Here is a 21,926-nt window from a genome sequence, read left to right as displayed (position 1 = left end):
ATGAATTGACATTGGCGTTTTAAAAATAGTGTTTGACTTGTAGCTGTAGGCAGCTATATTCATGAAGAGGATTTATATTAGACCGAATCTGGCACCCATGTGTTTTGTGTTGCCGGTTGTAAAAACGTTACATTGGACCGAGCCCTTGTTGCATAACACGAATAGGCTATATTCTGTGCTGTATATAAATAGCTCAACTTTGTGTCCCATTCTGTAAAATGTATAATGTTGATGAACGATACAGGTTGCATAAGAGTAGTAAGTATTGTATGCCATAAGTTTTTGTAATTGCAGAGCACCTGCGCTCCCATGTTTACTTAAAGATAAAGAGAGGGGAAGTGAGGAATAGATAACAGTATGCACATGAACAGAAACAGATCTCTAAACATTTAATTCCTGCTTCCTATGCTGCTCTTCCACATTATGTTATGATAGCTGTGATAGACCTTCGAGGAAGCAGTCGAAGTCATCTTTGTCTCGAGGGTGTGTTGAATCTCTGTATATTAGTGAATGCTCTTACTCTCTCCTCAGCAGTATTAAATGCAAGTCATGTTGAGAAGTTTAGCATGGTGTGTAATGACTAATTATAATGCGGTAATTATTATGCTGCTTCGTTGTGGTCATGTTTTTATTATTGAATCAATTGGGAGAGTATTGTATATAAATAATCTATATTTGCTGAGTGCAATCTGACTGTATTGTCAGGAAGTGGGTCTTCAAAAGAGTCTGATTTCAAAGGCGATGCAGGGTGTAACATTGGACTTTTCAACGGGTGGCCGCTCTATTCACCTGGAACTCAAAATCCATCTCATCTGGAGTCCGGCAGTCAGGAAATTTGAGGGGATCAGATTGCAGCCCCTGAAAGTTAGATCAGGTTTACTGGCCTCCATAAACTCCTTAGTGATAAAGTGTAAGCATGTGAATCTATTACAAAGGTGGACATTATTGTTTGTTGGTGCCTTCAGGGTGTGGATCTGGGGTGGTCAAAGAGCAAATTACAGATTGTTAGAATCAAATCTGACTTATATGTCTGAACTAGGTCAGCTATGCCCTCTCATGTTTCCCATTGCAGTTGGCTGTCAATAGTTTTGTGTTGACTACGCTTAGAGTTGTGGAACTGCAAGCTGACAGACAGACAGTTACAAGTGTGTGAAATCTTTAGCCATTTTAAAACTCATCTGAATGGCAAACATCCTCAACAGATCGAGACAAACACCAGTGCCAATATTCCTTTAAAGCGCCTGCTCACATGATGTTTATTTGGTTATTTTTCTAGTTTTTCTTCACACATCACATGTCCCATTGTCTCATATTTCATCTCAAGCATGTTCTTGACTTCAAGATCTGTCGCTACTTCTATGTCATTGCGACTTTAAACATGTAATAATGAGTATTTGGTAACACTTTATTTTTATTACGTTACATACTATAGAACTAACAGTAGTTTGTGCATAATTAAATGCAGCTGACCCTAAACCAAACTGTAATCCTAACCAATATAGTAACAGACTTGTTCTCCTCAGCAGTCTTAAATGCAAGTCATGTTGAGAAGTTTATCATGTTGTTAATTAATATTGCTCAGTATTTAATTGTATAATTACACTGTAACAAGGACATCTTCAAATAAAGTGTAACCAAATATGTTTATGATTGATTTTCATAGTTGAAGATCAAAAATTTGGGTCTGGCACGAAGGTAGAACAATAAAAGCATCTGAAGAGTAGCAAAAGTGAAGGCATAACGTAAAAAAATCAGTATTGCTATAGATAGTATTACTGTGTTCTTCATATAACAATAAATTAAATTGAAATCCCTTAATTTGAGAAACACGGTTTTGTGATTTTGCGTTGAGCACCTGATGCATTCAGCCCAGTTCAGATGCATATTGTGCATTCCTAGCTTTGATAATGACACAGTCGATTACTTCTGTTTTAGGAAATTCAAGCTGGGACAAAAGCAGCTAATGTAAAGGTTGTGTATTTGATGTGTCTATGTGATTAGAGTCTGAATCTGAGAGCAGTCTCTCTGGATTAGGCCCAGAAGCCTTTATCCTTAACTAGCACTCTCTCCTGGACACAGACTACAGAGTGTGGTGTGGATTTGAGGGAATTAGGGACCGTCTGACCAAAATAGTTTACGCTTCGTCATTCAGTCTCGACCCTATTGTTGACTTTCTGTATGTATCTGTACAGTGCTTGAAAAATTGTCATCCCTGTCAAGAGGGTGTTTTATTAACCCCTGTGCATGTTTATGTTTTTGTGTTTTATATTGAGAGGAAATAGTTGTGCAGTACATTATAATTAGAGTTATATTGTGACATAGCCTAGCATATGAGGTAGCCTATATTTCATATCTTGCTTGTGCTACCTTTTTGCATAACGGTGTGATCTCCAACATGCATAATTTCATTAAACAAAACAACTGGCTACCTCAGCAAAACAATTTCGGAGAAATATGTGAACGCTTGAAAATGCAGATGAACACATCTGAAAATATTTAGAAATTTGTGAACACATTTGTGTATTTATTGTTTTTCATGTGTGCATTTGAGTATGTATTTTTAAATCTTTTTTGTAAACATATATCTATACTGATAATAGTATGATTCCATATCTTTAGTGTAGTATATATATTTTATATTTAAGAAATAAATCAATATTAGTTCATTGAGAGTGATTGTCCTTTCTGCTGAACTAATCCCTCAGCTTGCTTAATCATGGCATGCTTCTCTCTCACAGTGTCTGATCTGATAAGCATTTACTCCTCTCTGTTATTCATGCATATTGGGTTTCTTCGACCGGCCTCTCCTGCAAGCACTAAGAATTTTGTACAGAAACCTGTGGATGTAGTATCAATAATTCAGTGTTGGTAGGGTACAGTTACAAGTACCAGTTACATTTCTATTTAACATTCTTCAATAAATTCCATGACAATTCTGTCATTATTTATTCACCCTCATGTTGTTCCAAATGCATATGATATGCATATGTGTATAATTGCTGTTGCTTGACAGAAAACAACAGAGACATGAAACAGTAGCTCAGCTCGACCTCCACGAGGGTCACACAGCATCAGCTTTTAACACTGCATTCATTAATGCTTTAATGCATTAATAATGAAATACGCCCTACTCTAAGGGACAAAATGGTCATTTATCACTACAGATAGTTGCCTTTTCCTGTGGATCTTAAAAAACATCTTTTGCAAACAGTTACAGAATATTCACAGTTATGCAAAAAAGTGCTTCTGGGGTGTAAAAAATCCATTAATCGGTGCTCTTTGGATGCGGGATTCTTTCGTATCATCAAAAAACGCCTGAAAGCAGTCCCCGGCTATATCATAACTAGTTACCTAGCTGGCGACTACTTTCAGGCGCTGAGTAATATCATTGCGCCTGCCGTACCCATGGTACGATAGCAAAGTTCCTTGATTATTACGCCGGAGCGAGAGTATAGTTCCTAGCCACATCAGCCTAGAAAATCGCAACTTTTCATTTTCCGTCGGTCTTAGTGCACGATGTAACTACAGAAGAGTCAAGTTTTAAATAGGAAAATTATCGAAACTCTTTGGTCATTTTTGAGCGAGATGCTAATGGTCTAATCCGATTCCATGATCTATGCTAAGCTAAGCTAAAAGTGCTACTGCCAGACCCGGAGATCGGCTGAATGGATTCAAAAGCGGTAAAACTCAACTATTTATCTCTTGGGGAGTTGTAAAAGGAGCCTATTTCCAAAAAAAGTTGAAGCTAAACTCAGTGGGTCTCCAGGAGCAGAAAATAAGGTTATTTTAATTGGTTATAACTTCTGAAGAGAAGTAGTGTAAACACTGGACACTGGAAGCTACTGCACACACTATCAAACAGAGAATACTTTGAAAAGCAGTGTGTTTGATTTGATGCATACATTAACATTGGGATGGAAGACCCAGGGCAGTCATTGTCCATTTCCTTGACTGAAGTTGGTGAGGTAGTTAAAAAGTTAAAAGAGTGGCAAGGTGCAGGGGGTGGATGATATTCACCTCAAGATACTGGAAGGCCCTGGATGTTGTTGAGCGGCTATTTGTGGATGATGCTGTTCTGATGGCGTAGCGTGCACTTGGGTGGTTTGCAGCCAAGTGTGATGAGGTTCTAGGATTTCATCATTAGCAGGATTATAACCCTCAGTTAGGATGTGAAGCACATGCCCTTTAACATCTCTAAAGAGACCATGGTCTAGGTAGTGACACTTTCTAAATTGGAATGACTGTATTAAAAAAAGCCAGTGACGCAAATTGAAACTCACAGAATCTCACAAATGCTAATACAGTGGTTGCACTTTATTTAATAGTCCTGTTCTACATCAGTGTACTTATTATAATAACTTAGTAACCCTAAAGATAACCATAACCTATGTTATATCAAAGTTATTTTCTTGTGTAAGTACACTGTAAAGGTCCTTGCACACTGAGTCCGAAATTTTCGCATGCGTTTTTTTCGTATTCGTCATCCTAAAAATGTCATCACGCACAGAAACCTTGCATACTGAGTTCGATGCGTATTAATTACTCTGTTGCGAAAAAATTCACAAAACAGTACTAAATGTAGTCTTCAAGCAGAGAGGATGATTTTGTTGTCCTCTCGCTTCTTAAAAAGAGGAAGAAAATATTGGGTCCATCCAATCCTGATACATAGAGAGGAAAGAGAGTTCCCCCCTCTTTAATAAGGAGCAGTGGGATTATCAGGGGCGATTCAAAGTTTACTTCAGGATGCAGTGGCTCAGTTTGATGTTTTGCTACTAGTGATATTAGAGCCACATATTAAAAAGAAGACCACCAATTTCTGTGAACTCAGTGTGCAACGATCTTTCCAGTGCTTTGTGCTGCGAGACGAAGTGGATAATCTTTACAATTGCCAAAATGCTTGCTGGATGCGGAAAAACAAAGAAAATCGATGACGGATGAAAGTTTTGGAGGCAGTGTGTAAACTGTTAAATAAAATTCAGCCCATAGCACAATACCACATTCTAATTTGTGGAAATTCTGACTTAATTAGAAATATTTGGAGATTCTAATTTAATTAATTAGCTTTTTAGTCAGGTTCAGTGCTCACTGTAAGCTGGTCCTGCAGCAGGTTTCCCGGAAACCCTCTACCTCCCCCAGCTCCACCTGTCTAGATCTGATATAGGATTTATGCATGGCTATTCATACAGCATTTCTTACATTCTCACAGCAGCTTGTCTGGAAATGAATTAACAAGTACATACTTGCTCTGCAGCAGAATGCTTAGCAGATCTAGTCCTGTACTAGTACTATTAGTCTAGTACTAAACTAAGTTCTCTGTGCTAACAGGGCGTTGTCCAACAACAGTTGTGTGCTGGTCTTTGTGACATCACTTTGTATAGATTCTGTGAACGAAGCCTTGTTCTGCGACACTGCTTGACACGGCAACACATGATTTATGGAGAATAAAAAAGGAGTGGGAGGAAAAGTTAATTTTGTGTAATAGGTCCCCTTTAAGCTGCTCTGAATTACGGCGACTTACCTGATCCACAAAGTTACAGGATCACAAGCTTCTCCTTTCGCTTATTTTCCTCCATTGACCAGAGGATTGTCCCTCCACTGAAATTTGATTAGTTTGCATTTAGCCATGTCATAGAAACCTGCAGCGGTGGCATTACTGCACTTCTCCTTAAAGGGACCATATGGAGAATTCAGAAGCTTTTGTTATTAATTACACCAGTGGGCATTTAAAAAACTGCAGCCTGTGTGTGCATACTTTATAGTGAAGTGAGCAAGCATCATCAAAAAAATAAATAAATTGAAATTAAACTAGATGAGGAAATTAAAATTATACTCTTATGATAGCTTGTCTATAAACTATCTATGAGACTACAGATTGTATTTGACTCTGTGAGATGTAAAGAATGTCTTGCAGGCACATTCTTTAGCACTGCATTATCTAGCAGAGCCAGCATTTGTTAGCAGCACAAGTTCACAAGTGGAAGCAATCCCAACAGTGAACTTGCAAACTCTGCAAACTTGTGATGGTTCACTAGAGAGCAATCAGATAAAATAATACATCTGTGCTGCAGACTTCAAATGACCAACTCCCATCTCTTATAGCTCCCTGTCTGTGGTAGCAATTATTGACCTGGTATCAAAATGTGTCAATTTTGTCAGGGTTTATTGATCTCTGTTTGGTGGTATTAGTTTTTAAAGACAATCTGTATTGTATTTCTGTATTGCATAGCAAATAAAACCCAGTGTTATTCCTCAAGCAGAGCATCTGAGATGTTTCCACATGAGTTGCCATATGGGACACAGTGAACAAGCCTTAGAGGACAGAGATGAATATATATTAAATAGGTAAAATTTATAAAAGGCTTTATAATAGCACAGCAATAGCAAAGGCATATGAATAGGTTTTAAAAAAATATATTTTTTAAATATATACAATTTAATAGATTTTTTTGGATAATGCAGTGATGTAATATCAATTAACTCGAGATTGATGTGTCATCAAATAAATGTGGGCAAGCAACATATCCTTTGGTCATTAGACTTGATAACTGAAATAGCACAATTTCATTAAATCATCTTGCTGAAGATCGTCTTTTTCTGGTCTTCTCTGCAAGTTTACATTACTAAGTATTCCGTTTACAAGTATAACACAAAAGTAGTGTGTTTTTGACTTACAGGGAACATGAAAGAGATTGAAAATGTATGGATGAGCCCTACGAGTTAGCAGTCTCCCAATTAAAAAAATATTCCAAAATGGCAAAATCCACAGAAGTAAAGGTGGCTGATGCATTAAGTTGATGTTCATATACCTGACAAAGTTGAGTTGACAGACCACTGCAAGAAAGACTTTGCCATACAGAATGCTTAGATATAATCTAGCTTTCTATGTTTTCTTGTTTAATTTTATTTACTGCTTATTTGTTGCACTTCAGGTCTGAGGCATGTTATAGGGCAGTGTATTTTGTATGTTGTGTTTAATTTGGGAAAAAAAAAAACAATAAGCAAAATGTTCAAAAAAAGGACATTGCAATAGCTGCAAGAAAGGTAAGAGGCAAAATTCTCAGAGGTTCTCCATAGCACCAGTGCAAACAAGAGGGGCTGGAACTGGAAATAAGAGAGTTGGAGGTTCAAGAAGTGCAATGCATGTTAAAAAGCTGGCCACATTGCAAGGCATTGTCCAGGCAAAGTGAGACCTCGTCAAGACTTGTGTCATGCAAGAAAGAAAGATGTGAGACACGCAAAATAAAAATGGTTTTAAATAGGTAGTTTAGTAACATACAGTAATGTGAAAAAGTTTTTGCCCCCTTCCTGTTTATTTATTTATTTATTTTTTTTTTTGCTTATTTGTCACACTTGATTCAGATCATCAAACAAATTTTAATTACACAAAGATAAACCGAGTAAATACAAAATGCAGTTTTGAAATAATGATTTAATCTATTAAGGGAAAAAAGCTGTCCTAACCTACCTGGTCCTACGTGAAAAAGTAATTGCCCCCTAAATCTAATAACTTGTTGTGCCACCCTTTGCAGCAACAACTGCAATCAAGTGTTTGCAATAACTGGCAACGAGTCTTTCACATCGCTCTGGAGGAATTTTGTCCCACTCTTCTTTGCAGAATTGTTTTAATTCAGCCACATTGGAGGGTTTTCAAGCATGAAAGGACTGTCATGCCACAGCATCTCAATCGGATTTAAGTCCGGACTTTGACTTGGCCACTCCAAATCCTTCATTTTGTTTTTCTTGAGCCATTCAGAGATGGACTTGCTGGTGTGTTTGGGATCCATGTCCTGCTGCATAACCCAAGTGCGCTTGACCTTTAGGTCACAAACTGATGGCCGGACATTCTCCTTCAGGATTTTCTGATAGAGTGCAGAATTCATGGTTCCATCAATTATGGCAAGTCATCCAGGTCCTGAAGCTGCAAAGCAGCCTAAGACCATCACACAACCACCACCATGTTTGACTGTTGGTATGATGTTCTTTTCATTAAATTGCTGTGTTGGTTTTACACCAGATGTAACGGGACACGCACCTTCCAAAAGTTAACTTTTGTCTCATCAGTCCACTGTTACATGTTGGGTTTTTTGTGACTGTTCCATGTCCTGTTTTCCCCTGTGTCCTAGTTCAGTTTAATTAGTCATTGTGTTCACCTGTCCTTCCCAATTATCTGCCCCTTTATAAGTTCATGTCTTTGTTAGTCTCACCGTCGGTTATTGTTTCTATTATGATGTGTGTGAACTCCTGTGTCTGTATCTGCTCCTGGATCTCTGATTAAAAGAGAAGTTAATTGTTTCTGCCTGTCGTGCGTTCGTTGTTCCGCACAGCACCGTAACAGAATAACCGACCAAAACAGCAAGTTTGCGGCGTTTTTCCCCCGTTTTGTTTCCCGTTTTTTGTCAAGTTTTTTATTTTTTATTATGGATCCCGGTGTCCTCGTCCTCCTGTTGGAACAGGGGGATCGCTCTCTCGAGGACCACACCGAGGATTTTTTGTGTCTGGCCAACAAGACACACTTCCCGGACTACTGCCTCTGCACCTTCTACAAGGCTGGACTTAACATCACCACACGTAGGCAGTTGTCCGGGGACGGTCCTCGAGAGAGCCTCGCCGCCTTTATCGAGTGGGTGCTGGTGTCTTGCAAATCGCAACTCACCGTGGACCTCGCAGAGAATGACACCAGCCCCACTCGGGACCCAGCGCCCAGTCCACTACCACCCCGCAGCGCGGAGCTGCCCGAGCCCACCGCAGACGGAGAGCCAGAGCCTGCCGCGGTCGTTGAGCCATCGCCATCAGGAGCGACAGAGCTGCCGATCGTCCCGGAGCCCGAGCCCCAAACGTCTGACCAGGTGCGAGAGCCGGCAGTGCATCCAACGGTGGAGAAAGTTGTGGAGATCGCGGGGGCGATGGAACGCCCCGCCCACGGCGCCACCGCTGAGGGTGAGCATGAACTGGACCTGGGAAACCTCATTAACTTTCACACTGACACAATCATCCTGAAGCCAGCTCCTGTATTGGATTTCTGGGGAATTATCCCACCCGACCTCCCTCTCCCACCGGCGCTCATTGATCTGGTTCCTACTCCAACACCCTCATCACTGGAGTTCGTCAGCCCCTCTGCTCACCCTCAGCACACCATCTGTGGCGTGGGCTCGCCGCGGGTCTGCCGACCTCCAGCTCTGTTGGCGTTGAGTCTGGAGGATCCCTCGTCTCCGCCCTCAGCCTCCGAGACCCAGACTCCGCCTCAGTCCGGCGACCCTGCGGCTCCACCATGCCTTCAAGCTCCCTCGGCTCCACCGGATCCCGTCTGTCCACCAGCTCCACCGGGCTCCCTCGTCCTTCCGGCTCCGCATTGGTCAGTCGTCCCCCTACCTGCACCTCAGGACTACTCTCCTTGGGCTGCGCCCCGTCCCTTCGTCCCTCCGGCTCCGTTGGGCTCCTCCTTCCCTCCTGCTCCACCTATGTCCTCTGTCGCTCCGGCTCCGCCGCGGCCATCCGGATCTCCGCCTGCGCCGAGGTCGCCGAAGACATCTGCTCCGCCTTGGACCTCCGGATCTTCGGCGTCACCCTGGCTCTTCGGCTCTCGGTCTCCACCTCGGGCTCCACCACCACCTGCTCCGCCGCCGTTGGTCGGCCCCATGGAGTCGGCGGTCCCTCCTCCACCATGTCTCCTCCCTCCGTCGGCTCCCCCGTGGGCCACCATCTGGACTGTGGCCTGGGTCGTCATCTGGCTCCTCCTGTTCCTGGCTCCCCCTTGGCTCCTCCCACCCTCCACTCCCCCATGGACTTATTGTTTGGACTCTCTTAGGTTTATTCCCTGCCACCCTCCGGTTCCACATCCTCCTCCAGATCCCCCACCCGTCCTCCTCAGTTGTTACGTTACGGCGTGAGGCCACGCCTTGCTGGGAGGGGGCGATATGTTACATGTTGGGTTTTTTGTGACTGTTCCATGTCGGGTTTTCTGTTTTCCCCTGTGTCCTAGTTCAGTTTAATTAGTCATTGTGTACACCTGTCCTTCCCAATTATCTGCCCCTTTATAAGTTCCTGTCTTTGTTAGTCTCACCGTCGGTTATTGTTTCTATTATGATGTGTGTGAACTCCTGTGTCTGTATCTGCTCCTGGATCTCTGATTAAAAGAGAAGTTAATTGTTTCTGCCTGTCGTGCGTTCGTTGTTCCGCACAGCACCGTAACATCCACAGAATATTTGCCCAAAAGTCTTGGGGATAATCAAGATATTTTTTTTGGCAAATGTGAGATGAGCCTTTGTGTTCTTTTTGGTCAGCAATGGCTTTTGCCTTGGAACTCTCCCATGAATGCCGTTTTTGCCCAGTCTCTTTCTTATTGTTGAATCATGAACACTGACCTTAATTGAGGCAAGTGAGGCCTGCAGTTCTTTAGATGTTGTTCTGGGTTCTTTTATGACCTCCTGGAAGAGTCGTTGTTGCGCTCTTGAAGTAATTTTAGTAGGCCGGCCACTTCTGGGAAGGCTCACCACTGTTCCAAGTTTTCTCCATTTGTGGATAATGGGTCTGACCGTGGTTTGCTAGAGTCCCAAAGCCTTAGAAATGGCATTATAACCCTTTCCAGACTGATACATGTCAACTATCTGTTCCTCTTGAATTTCTTTAGATCGTGGCATGATGTGTTGCTCTTTAAGCATGCTTTACTTTGTCAGACAGGTTCTATTTAAGTGATTTCTTGGCTAGTGAAATTTAACTCTTCTACAACCCGAATTCCAGAAATGTTGGGACGCTTTTTAAATTTGAATAAAATGAAAACTAAAAGAATTTAAAATCACTTGAGCCAATATTTTATTCACAATAGAACATAGAGAACATAACAAATGTTTAAACTGAGAAATTTTACAATTTTATGCACAAAATGAGCTCATTTCAAATTTGATGCCTGCTACAGGTCTCAAAATAGTTGGGACGGGGGCATGTTTACCATGGTGTAGCATCTCCTCTTCTTTTCAAAATTAGTTTGAAGAAGTTTGGGCATCGAGGTTATGAGTTTCTGGAGTTTTGGTGTTGGAATTTGGTCCCATTCTTGCCTGATATACGTTTCCAGCTGCTGAAGAGTTTGTGGTCGTCTTTGACGTATTTTCCGTTTAATGTTGCGCCAAATGTTTTCTATACGTGAAAGATCTGGACTGCAGGCAGGCCAATTCAGCACCTGGACTCTTCTACTATGAAGCCATGCTGTTGTAATAGCTGCAGTATGTGGTTTTGCATATGTTGGAGGGGAGCATATGTTGTTCTAAAACCTTTATATACCTTTCAGCATTCATAGTGCCTTCCAAAACATGCAAGCTGCCCATACCGTATGCACTTATGCACCCCCATACCATCAGAGATGCTGGCTTTTGAACTGAACGTTGATAACAAGCTGAAAGGTCTCCCTCCTCTTTAGCCCGGAGGACACGGCGTCCGTGATTTCCAACAAGAATGTCAAATTTAGACTCGTCTGACCATAGAACACTTTTCCACTTTGAAACAGTCCATTTTAAATGAGCCTTGGCGCACAAGACAAGACGGCGCTTCTGGACTATGTTCACATTTGGCTTCCTTTTTGCATGATAGAGCTTTAGTTGGCATCTGCAGATGGCACAGCAGATTGTGTTTACCGACAGTGGTTTCTGGAAGTATTCCTGGGCCCATTTAGTAATGTCAATGACAGAATCATGCCGATGAGTGTCGTCTGAGGACCGAAGACCACGGGCATCCAACAAATGTCTTCGGACATATCTACGCACAGAGATTTCTCCAGTTTCTCTAAATCTTTTGATGATGTTATGCACTGTAGATGATGAGATTTGCAAAGCCTTTGCAGTTTGATGTTGAGGAACATTGTTTTTAAAGTATTCCACAATCTTTTTACGCACTCTTTCACAGATTGGAGAGAGAGAGACACTGCCTCTCTAAGACATCCCTTTTATAGCTAATCATGTTACAGACCTGATGTCAATTAACTTAATTAGTTGCTAGATGCTGCCCCAGCTGAATCTTTTCAAAATTTTGTGCTTTTTCAGTCCTTTATTGCTCCCGTGCCAACTTTTTTGAGACCTGCAGCAGGCATCAAATTTGAAATGAGCTCATTTAGTGGATAAAAGTGTAATTTTTCTCAGTTTAAACATTTGTTATGTTTTCTATATTCTATTGTGAATAAAATATTTGAAAATGAAAATGTGATTTGAAAGTCTTGTAGTTTTCATTTTATTCAAATAAAAAAAAACCTCCCAATATTTCTGGAATTCGGGTTGTAAAATCTGGTTAATCACAGATCTTTCATGATTTAACAGGAAGGGGGTAATTAATTTTTCACGTAGGGCCAGGTAGGCTTGAACAGCTTTTTTTCTCTTAATAAATGAATCATCTTTTAAAAACTGTATGTTGTATTTACTTGCATTATCTTTGTGTAATATTAAAATTTGTTTGATGATCTGAATCTTTTAAGAGTGACAAATATGCAAAAAAATAAAAAACAAAACAGGAAGGGGGCAAAAACCTTTTCATGACACTGTTCTACGCCTTCCCATATCTGTTACATGTTGGGTTTTTTTGTGACTGTTCCATGTCGGGTTTTCTGTTTTCCCCTGTGTCCTAGTTCAGTTTAATTAGTCATTGTGTGCACCTGTCCATCCTCGTTATCTGTCCCTTTATAAGTTCCTGTGTTAGTGTGTCTGATTGTCGGTTATTGTTGCTATTATTGATGTGTGTGCACTCCCCTGTTTGTATCTGCTCCTGGAATCCTGATTAAAAGAAGGACTATTTTCTATGCTCGTCGTGCGCTCTTTGCTCCGCACCACACCCGTAACATAATAACCGACCAAAACAGCAAGTTTGCTGCGTTTTTCCCCCGTTTTATTTTCCCGGTTTTTGCCAAGTTTTTTATTTTTTTATTATGGATCCCGCTGCCCTCGTCATCCTGCTGGAGCAGGGGGACCGCTCTCTCGAGGACCACACCGAGGATTTTTTGTTCCTGGCCAACTTAACACACTTCCCGGACTACTGCCTCTGCACGTTCTACAAAGCTGGACTTAACATCACCACACGGCGGCAGTTGTCCGGGGACGGCCCTCGAGAGAGCCTCGCCGCCTTTATCGAGTGGGTGCTGGTGTCTTGCAAATCGCAATTCACCGTGGACCTCGCAGAGAATGACACCAGCCCCACTCGGGACCCAGCGCCCAGTCCACTACCACCCCGCAGCGCGGAGCTGCCCGAGCCCACCGCAGACGGAGAGCCAGAGCCTGCCGCGGTCGTTGAGCCATCGCCATCAGGAGCGACAGAGCTGCCGATCGTCCCGGAGCCCGAGCCCCAAACGTCTGACCAGGTGCGAGAGCCGGCAGTGCATCCGACGGTGGAGAAAGCTGTGGAGATCGCGGGGGCGATGGAACGCCCCGCCCACGGCGCCACCGCTGAGGGTGAGCATGAACTGGACCTGGGAAACCTCATTAACTTTCACACTGACACAATCATCCTGAAGCCAGCTCCTGTATTGGATTTCTGGGAAATTATCCCACCCGACCTCCCTCTCCCACCGCCTCTCATTGATCTAGTTCCTACTCCAACACCCTCATCACTGGAGTTCGTCAGCCCCTCTGCTCACCCTCAGCACACCATCTGTGGCGTGGGCTCGCCGCGGGTCTGCCGACCTCCAGCTCTGTTGGCGTTGAGTCTGGAGGATCCCTCGTCTCCGCCCTCAGCCTCCGAGACCCAGACTCCGCCTCAGTCCGGCGACCCTGCGGCTCCACCATGCCTTCAAGCTCCCTCGGCTCCACCGGATCCCGTCTGTCCACCAGCTCCACCGGGCTCCCTCGTCCTTCCGGCTCCGCATTGGTCAGTCGTCCCCCTACCTGCACCTCAGGACTACTCTCCTTGGGCTGTGCCCCGTCCCTTCGTCCCTCCGGCTCCGTTGGGCTCCTCCTTCCCTCCTGCTCCACCTATGTCCTCTGTCGCTCCGGCTCCGCCACGGCCTTCCGGATCTCCGCCTGCGCCGAGGTCGCCGAAGACATCTGCTCCGCCTTGGACCTCCGGATCTTCGGCGTCACCCTGGCTCTTCGGCTCTCCGTCTCCACCTCGGGCTCCACCTCCACCTGCTCCGCCGCCGTGGGTCGGTCCCATGGAGTCGGCGGTCACTCCTCCACCATGGCTCCTCCCTCCGTCGGCTCCCCCGTGGGCCACCATCCTGACTGTGGCCTGGGTCGTCATCTGGCTCCTCCTGTTCCTGGCTCCCCCTTGGCTCCTCCCACCCTCCACTCCCCCATGGACTTATTGTTTGGACTCCATGTCTTGTCTCTGTCACCCTCCTGTTCCACATCCTCCTCCAGAACCCCCACCCGCCCTCCTCAGTTGTTACGTTACGGCGTGAGGCCACGCCTTGCGGGGAGGGGGCGATATGTTACATGTTGGGTTTTTTTGTGACTGTTCCATGTCGGGTTTTCTGTTTTCCCCTGTGTCCTAGTTCAGTTTAATTAGTCATTGTGTGCACCTGTCCATCCTCGTTATCTGTCCCTTTATAAGTTCCTGTGTTAGTATGTCTGATTGTCGGTTATTGTTGCTATTATTGATGTGTGTGCACTCCCCTGTTTGTATCTGCTCCTGGAATCCTGATTAAAAGAAGGACTATTTTCTATGCTCGTCGTGCGCTCTTTGCTCCGCACCACACCCGTAACAATATCAGTGCATGAACAATATGGCTGATGCTTTAGTCAGAATCTTTAATTGTGATAGAGTCATCTGGTATTTAGATATCTGAGCAATCTCACAATTATTGATGCCAATTTTAGTATCATGTGAAACATGAAGAAAAGGCTAACTAATGTAGGTAAAATATTCTCAAGGAATTGTTGAAGACAGTCAGCAATAAAATAAGCACAAAGGAACAAATGACAAGCAATAGGACTGATGCAGTAAATACAAAAAAACAAAGAGACAAATGCTAAATGAGCATCAGTATGATTTGTTTGTTTGTTTTTTTGCAGGATGCCTTACAGAGGATAATTGCCACATTAGCAAACAAAAATGAGGAACTCCAGAATTTCATTGAAACGCTGAATCACACTTTGGGTCGAGTTCAGGTGAGTACACTAAAAGCATTCTAAAATGAAGTTATGATATACAAACTCAGCAACACTGTATTCCACTGTATACATTAGCTACTGTATACAACAGCAAATCTTGTTTACACCACTAGAGTTGTTAGGAGGTATTCTAATCCTGGTGGCTAGTAACAAATGTCATTACAAACAAGATTTATAAAATAAAAAATGAAAGATTTTTTTGAAAGAGTCCCATAATCTCATAGTTTTGGCTTTTTTGTCATAATAACAATGTCTATTAATTTAATTTCTTATCTCTGATGATGTTTTGTCTCATAATTATGAATACATATCTCAACTTTTTATGTCATGACTATGATTTACCATAGATTTAGCATTTTAGCAGCATTGGAATGTTGCCTAACCTTTTTGAACATGAATGAGTTTAGGTCACATTGTTACTGCAAGTTGAGTGGGGTTGGCAAAAAAAAAAAAAAAAAATCCTTCAAGTTTGAATTACTTTAATAGTAACGGTGGTAAAGTGATTTTGGTTTCCCTTGAAATTTTGTCATGTTTCAGGTCAACTCCACACAGGTGGTGTCGGATTTAGAGGAGGAATTTGACATGCTTTACTCCATCCTGGATGAGATGAAGGAAAGTATGACAAACACCATCAAACAGGAAACAGTCCGGAAATCACACGAGCTTCAGGTAACTATCTCAAACAACTTTGGGAATGGCACATGTATTTACATGTAGTAAATCCCCAAACTAATGTAGAATCAACATAAGAAGTAATTCAAATAATATTTGTTTAATATCAATCCTAATACCGATTCTTCTTAAAAGGATAGTTCACCCAAAAATGAAAATGAGCCCATTAATGTGCATATGAGAGTTATAGGAAGCTAGAGATTACGGTTTATAAAGTTTGAAATATAGATATTTTTCCTACGCAAATGATTCACTTAAGAAGGTCTTTATTAATCCCTGGAACCATGTGGAGTACTTTTTATGATGGCTGGATGCACTTTTTTGGGCTTCAAAATCTTGACTACTATTCACTGGCATTAAAAAGCTTGGAAGAGACAGGACATTTTTAATACAACTCTGATTGTATTTGTCTGAAAGAAGAAAGTCATATACACCTAGGATGACTTGAGGGTGAGTAAATCATGGGGTAATTTTCATTTTTGGGTGAACTATCCCTTTAAATTGAAGGTTTTAATTCATCCATTTATCCATAAATTTTTAGACTTTAATAGACATAAACTGTATTTACAATAGAATACTGTTTCTGTTTATTATTTATTAATGACAATTAGAGAACAGATTAATCTTATAATAACTTTGTTGATTTATATACATTTATAACACATGATAAACGTCATGTAAACATATAATAAATGCCACATTTAGCTTCATCTTTGTGTAGTTTGAACTAATTCCAGGTGATGCTGCTCTGTCACACCATTAGAAACACTAATGAACGTTAATGACTAAACACCATTGGAAAGATTTATTTTTAATGTGTAGATCAGCATTAGTATCAAGAGGATCTGTCCGTGAATGCCTAATGATTTAATAAACCATTCACAGTTTCGTTGTACCGGCTGCACTTACACCTGCACACACCATTATCAGTTGCCTGCTCTCAGGAAAGATGTATTTGTAATTATTTTCAAGACTTAAGGAGCCTATATTAATCACAGAAATAGTTTTCCCCAACCCTATACTTATCTGCTTATAAAATAACACCAGCACTGCTCATATTTCAAGCAAGATCATAGACTAAGTTTTCGCATAACTTTGATTGCATGTGCATGCAGTCAGTGTTTTTGTTTAAGTTTCTGATAAGTGTGTGTGTGTGTGTGTGTGTGTGTGTGGTTAGCTTTGGTTGGGCTGGTGATGTCATGGTGCTGTAATGGCAGTATTGTGCCCAGCCCTCTAAGTCCACTGAACAGGAACAATACCAGAGAGAGAAATGAGCTCAGATAAGTGATTAGCCATCAGCACCCTTCCCATCCTTAACCGCATAACAGTACGTAAACATGCCGGCTGTTTTTCATTACTGACAGCGGCGGGAACCTTTATAGGGTTCTTTTGAAGGTTTTTGTTATCTGTAGCTTCTGTGTCTTTCATGTTTATGTTTCATATGGTTTATTACTTTTTTTGTCCACATGAATCAGTCTTATACACCACTGTCTTAATATTTGCCATTGACATGGCTTTCCTCTTCCTAAATTGACCATTATTGTAATAGCCTTTTTTTCTTTTTTTACCTATTTCAGAACATTTAATATTAAGGATGCACTGCTATAAACATTCTGATTACCAGTGTGATGGCAGATATGTTTTACTATTTAAGTGTACTAAATTAATGTTATTATGTACAGTAATTTTACTATTGTATAACGTTGACTTAATTTTGGCCCTCATTGCATCAACAAATAAAGGTTTTAAATAAATTATACACAGAAAGTGAGCAAAACCATTTTTTATAGTTACAATTTCGGAAGCTGTCATTCAGTTACTGTAGGTTTACATGTGAGCTCAGAGTTCTCACGAATGCTCCCATTTTAATCAATTAAGTGTCCTAAACTACACAGTAAATCTGTCATTTACACTGTGTGCCCTTGTTTTTTTTTAAATAGGAGTTTTCGGTAGTGTGTGATGCTCAGGGAGCTTGAGCTGAACAAATCTCTGGTGTAGTGAGCAGATTTCTTCCAGTTCAGTGGACATTTAGGGTAAAGCTTTTTAAGTAATGTCATGTTTCTCTACAACTTTTATGCAAAAGTAATAGTGAAGTGTAACATGAGAATCTGTGGATCAGACCAATTAAACCTCTTTAACCACACTTGAAGCATTTGATTTGAGAATTCTTAATAGCAACCTATATACTACTTTGACTCCATTTACCGACAACTGGATGACTTGAATCACAACCATGAAATTTATCTTGCTCAATAACAACAGTGACAGATTCTGTGCTCAGCAGATATGAGATGGGTCCAGGCACAAGTGGTCACTGAAGATGCATTGGAGACAAATGCAATTGACAATGTGTTACAGCTGTTCACTTGGGATCAGATCAGGTCTTAACTAGATTTAGGTCTTAACAGGTCCTTAGTGGTCAGGGTTTTTCAGTGAGTTGCATTAATACAGTAGGTGGTCTTTATAGGTGTGTCATTGAATAATTCACTCAGCTGATTTGTTCAAAAATGCAGATTCATTCAGGAACACCACTGCTGGGCTTTTTTGGAGCATTTTTTTGTTGGTGCAAACTTGCTGTTTAAAAATATCTGTCTAGTTTTTATTCATTTTCATTCCAGTTTTAATTATTTTAGTGGATGCTTTGTATAGAAAAATATTATACTCTGAATTAGAAAAAATAAGCCCAGAAATATTCAGCTAACACAAATCATTTTAAAAAAACTAATAATGATCAACCTTTGTCTCTTCTTCAGAACCAGCTGACCCAAAGCACCAATGCATTAGAGAGTGCAGAGGAACTTTTGGAGTTTGCTAATAATGCGCTGCACATTACAGATGAGGGGGAATTCACAAAGGTAGACATTTGATGTTTTTGATAAAGGATACTTGCAACTTAAGGCATCGTTTATTTAATTTATTAAAATGCTGGGTTTGTTGTCTTTTCAAATTTCCATTTAATTTTCTGTGGCTCATTTAAAAACTGCAAGCAAAGAATGCCAAGAATTAAACAAGAACTATACATAGTAATCCTACTTATTGTAATGCTAATGAAGAACAGAAGTCTATGTTTCTATGATCTGTTAATTAAATGTGAATCTATTAAAAACTAATGTGTATATAAAAAAAACAATCTGTTAAACTGCTCATCAACCTGTGTGTGCTTTATATGTTTAAGATCCTGATTTACCCTCTGTGTGTGCATTTCTGTGGTTGTGTATATCCAGTCCAGCACTGAGTCGAATTGCATGCTTACACTTCACCTGCATGGCAATACTAACGACCTGCTCTTTTTTCCTCTCTTCCTCTTTATCTTCATCCTCAAGGCTGCCAAACAGATCAAAGATAGGTACAGTATATGTTCCACTCTCTGTATGTGGTTGTGTGACCACTGCATGACACATACATTCAAATTGTTTGTTTTGCACTGTTGATCAACCCGTGTGTGTGTGGGTGCAGGTGTCTGACCCTATGTCAGTCTATGTGCCTTTAAGTAGGGTCATTCAGGCACTATAGCCATGCTTCATTTGTGATGTATGCACTGAATATCTATAGGATGTGCGCTGTCGTTTTGTGTTCACAGTTGATCCTCAGACAATTAGTAGCAATAAGCGTAATGTTACCTGCTAGTGAAGGGGTAGCATTTAACACAGCAACCTAAATAAGATCTACGCCTCTGCCATACACATTATGTGTATACCGTTTGTGTGTGTGTAATCAGCCTCAGTGCTTTGTAACCAGAGACTCTCCTTCAAGATGAAAAAGTATATATAGCATGTCTGCTGTAGCTCTAAATTCATTGGGATTTAATGTAATACAGCCTGAGTATTGGAAGTGGTAAGGCTTATTACACAGTTCTATATCGTGATGAAATTATTTGTTTATGCAATGGGGATGTCAACTAAAACTATGGTGTGCTAAAAATGAGTAAGACGAATGAAATACAATTTGCTAACAGACTATATTTTACTGCTATCCAGTACCTGTTTCACACTGCATGAGCGAGGCATGAGCGGGATGTGAGTAGCTTTAGTTATTTGGCGTGGCAAACTGCCATATATGGTCTTTAATAAAAAATATATATAACAATTTTTGAAACTACTACAAATTTGATTCTCATTAAATACTTTTTTGAGAGTGAAGACCTTGGTAAATTGGTAAATAATTTACATAGACCCCAACCTATGTGAAGGCTGTAATATGGGAAGTGAAATGAATACAAACTGATTATGGTTTTATGAAATATAGTGACTCTGAAGCATGCAAAAAAGGTGTTTTTTTCCTGTGAATGGTTGGAAAATGCAAGGAACGTTATATAGTTTGTAACTGCCGTAGCTACACAGAGATCTGAAGCACAAGTATATAAATCACTTGATCAGTGGGATCCAAAATATCGGAGAGCATTTAAAAATGTGAATATAACATGAACATTGGTCATAGAGTGCTGCAGCGATGACATTTTTGTAGGCCAACCGGTATGTTAGCATCACCTTGGGATTTTTCCATTGGCCTTTGATTATTTCTGAAATTACGCTCTGTGACCAATAAAAATGTATTATTCTTACATGTTGTTTCTCATTATAATTACCAACGGTCACCAGAAGTAAAAAACTAAATGTATGCAGTAAACCAAAGGTTTCACCAAAAATCAAACTTGATTAAAGGCCAAGGGCTAAAAGTAAATGTTTCATTATATCCATATATATTAAAATGTATTTATTTGTTCTGTATGTTGGCTAGTATGTTCTCTAATGTTAATGTTAAAATGCAAAGAAAATTTAGAAATGAAAAAATGCTCCACTTGTTTTTTATTCCAATATGGCATGATATGGTATGGCGGGCCAAATCATAGGTCATTTTGGGTCAGCTTTGCCCCTCAGGCCCGGGTTTGGACATCTGTGTTCCGAACAAACTAAACCACGGTTACATGACTTTTCAGTTTCACCACCAGTTAAGCTTACAACAACTCTTTGAGTCTTTATTTAAAAACATTTTCCCTGAAAGTTTGAGTTAGAATAGTTTGCAGGACATGAGCATAAACACAACGAGGCTGTTAAAGTGAACTAGTGAGTAGATGATTTTACCTGCTTGGTGACTGGTAGTCCCATTTAGGCACTTGTTAGCAAACGCCTGTTGAAGACAAGTAAAGCATTTAAAAAATCACAAGGTATTACTGATGTATTTTATGTCATAGAATAAAACATGAAAATATCTTGAGCTTGTTTTCACCACAGACCTTTTTTCAGGCGTTTAACCAAAAACCCATTAAAAAATGTATTGATTGCATCAAAACTCGTTTATGGGTTTTGCCCTACAATAATAAATCATTAATGCAACACTCTACAGATCCCAAAGTTCTGAGCAATGAAATGACTCAGCTTGTAACTGTAGTTATAACAAATATCTAAACTATTTTATTTTGTTCTTTTAGGGTCACAATGGCTCCTGCCTTCCGCTTGACTATGAAGCCCAAAGCCACAGATAATATGACCCACCTGATGGTGGACTTCAGTCAGGAGAGGCAGCTTCTGCAGGGCCTCAAGTTCCTCCCGGGTAAGCTAATTACTAATGTTATTTAGCTGCTTGTATTACAGGATCAGCCCATCTTGAGTTTGAACCTACAACCTGTGAGTTACCAACCCAGCATCTGCCATCTGTGCCTATGTTATTAAACCTGTGACACAAGAATCTACCTGTTCTGTAAATATGATGATTATAATTCTTATCATCATAGAAATGTTTCCCCACCCAAAGGATATTAACATTCATTTAAAGGAATGTTATTGTTATGTTTACTGAAACATCTCAAGTATGCCATTTAACATATTAAAAGTATAAACGTAACACTCAGATATTACATGTGACTCATGTGTTGGCATGACTACTTTATTAAGTTACCTCCAATCTTTTGTTTCATGCCAGCTAAATAAGTAAACCCTGTCACTTTTCACAGGTACTCAGTACTTAATAATGCAAACTTAGTTTGATGAATATACAGCAAGTCCTACTATACTGCACGGATCTAATATAATGTTACACATCAGATGTCTTCCCCAGCTGTTCCCCAAAAGTTCACTTAAGACATAACAGATTATGTTTGCGTGAATAGCCAACTTAAATACTGTAATTCTGTGTATACAGTATGTGTATGTTTATCGGGATTGCACGCTGGCAGAA

General features: G+C 40.7%; 1 protein-coding gene across 3 annotated transcripts in view; it reads left to right on the top strand.

The window, feature by feature from the left end:
• The window catches only part of LOC306871111 (FSD1-like protein), a 34,578-nt gene that overhangs the window by 353 nt on the left and 12,299 nt on the right, over positions 1–21,926 (top strand). For all 3 annotated transcript variants that reach the window (XM_079418813.1, XM_079418812.1, XM_079418811.1), the window contains exons 2-6: positions 14,982–15,077; positions 15,618–15,749; positions 18,506–18,607; positions 19,076–19,098; positions 21,181–21,302. In XM_079418813.1, the coding sequence (XP_079274939.1) occupies positions 14,982–15,077; positions 15,618–15,749; positions 18,506–18,607; positions 19,076–19,098; positions 21,181–21,302 (475 nt within the window). The remainder of the gene's footprint in view (positions 1–14,981; positions 15,078–15,617; positions 15,750–18,505; positions 18,608–19,075; positions 19,099–21,180; positions 21,303–21,926) is intronic.

The sequence above is a fragment of the Barbus barbus genome (genome assembly GCF_936440315.1).
Source record: "Barbus barbus genome assembly, chromosome: 6".
NCBI lineage: Eukaryota > Metazoa > Chordata > Actinopteri > Cypriniformes > Cyprinidae > Barbus > Barbus barbus.
The sequence above is the reverse complement of the archived record's forward strand: the minus strand, read 5'-3'. Positions and strand labels throughout refer to the sequence as shown.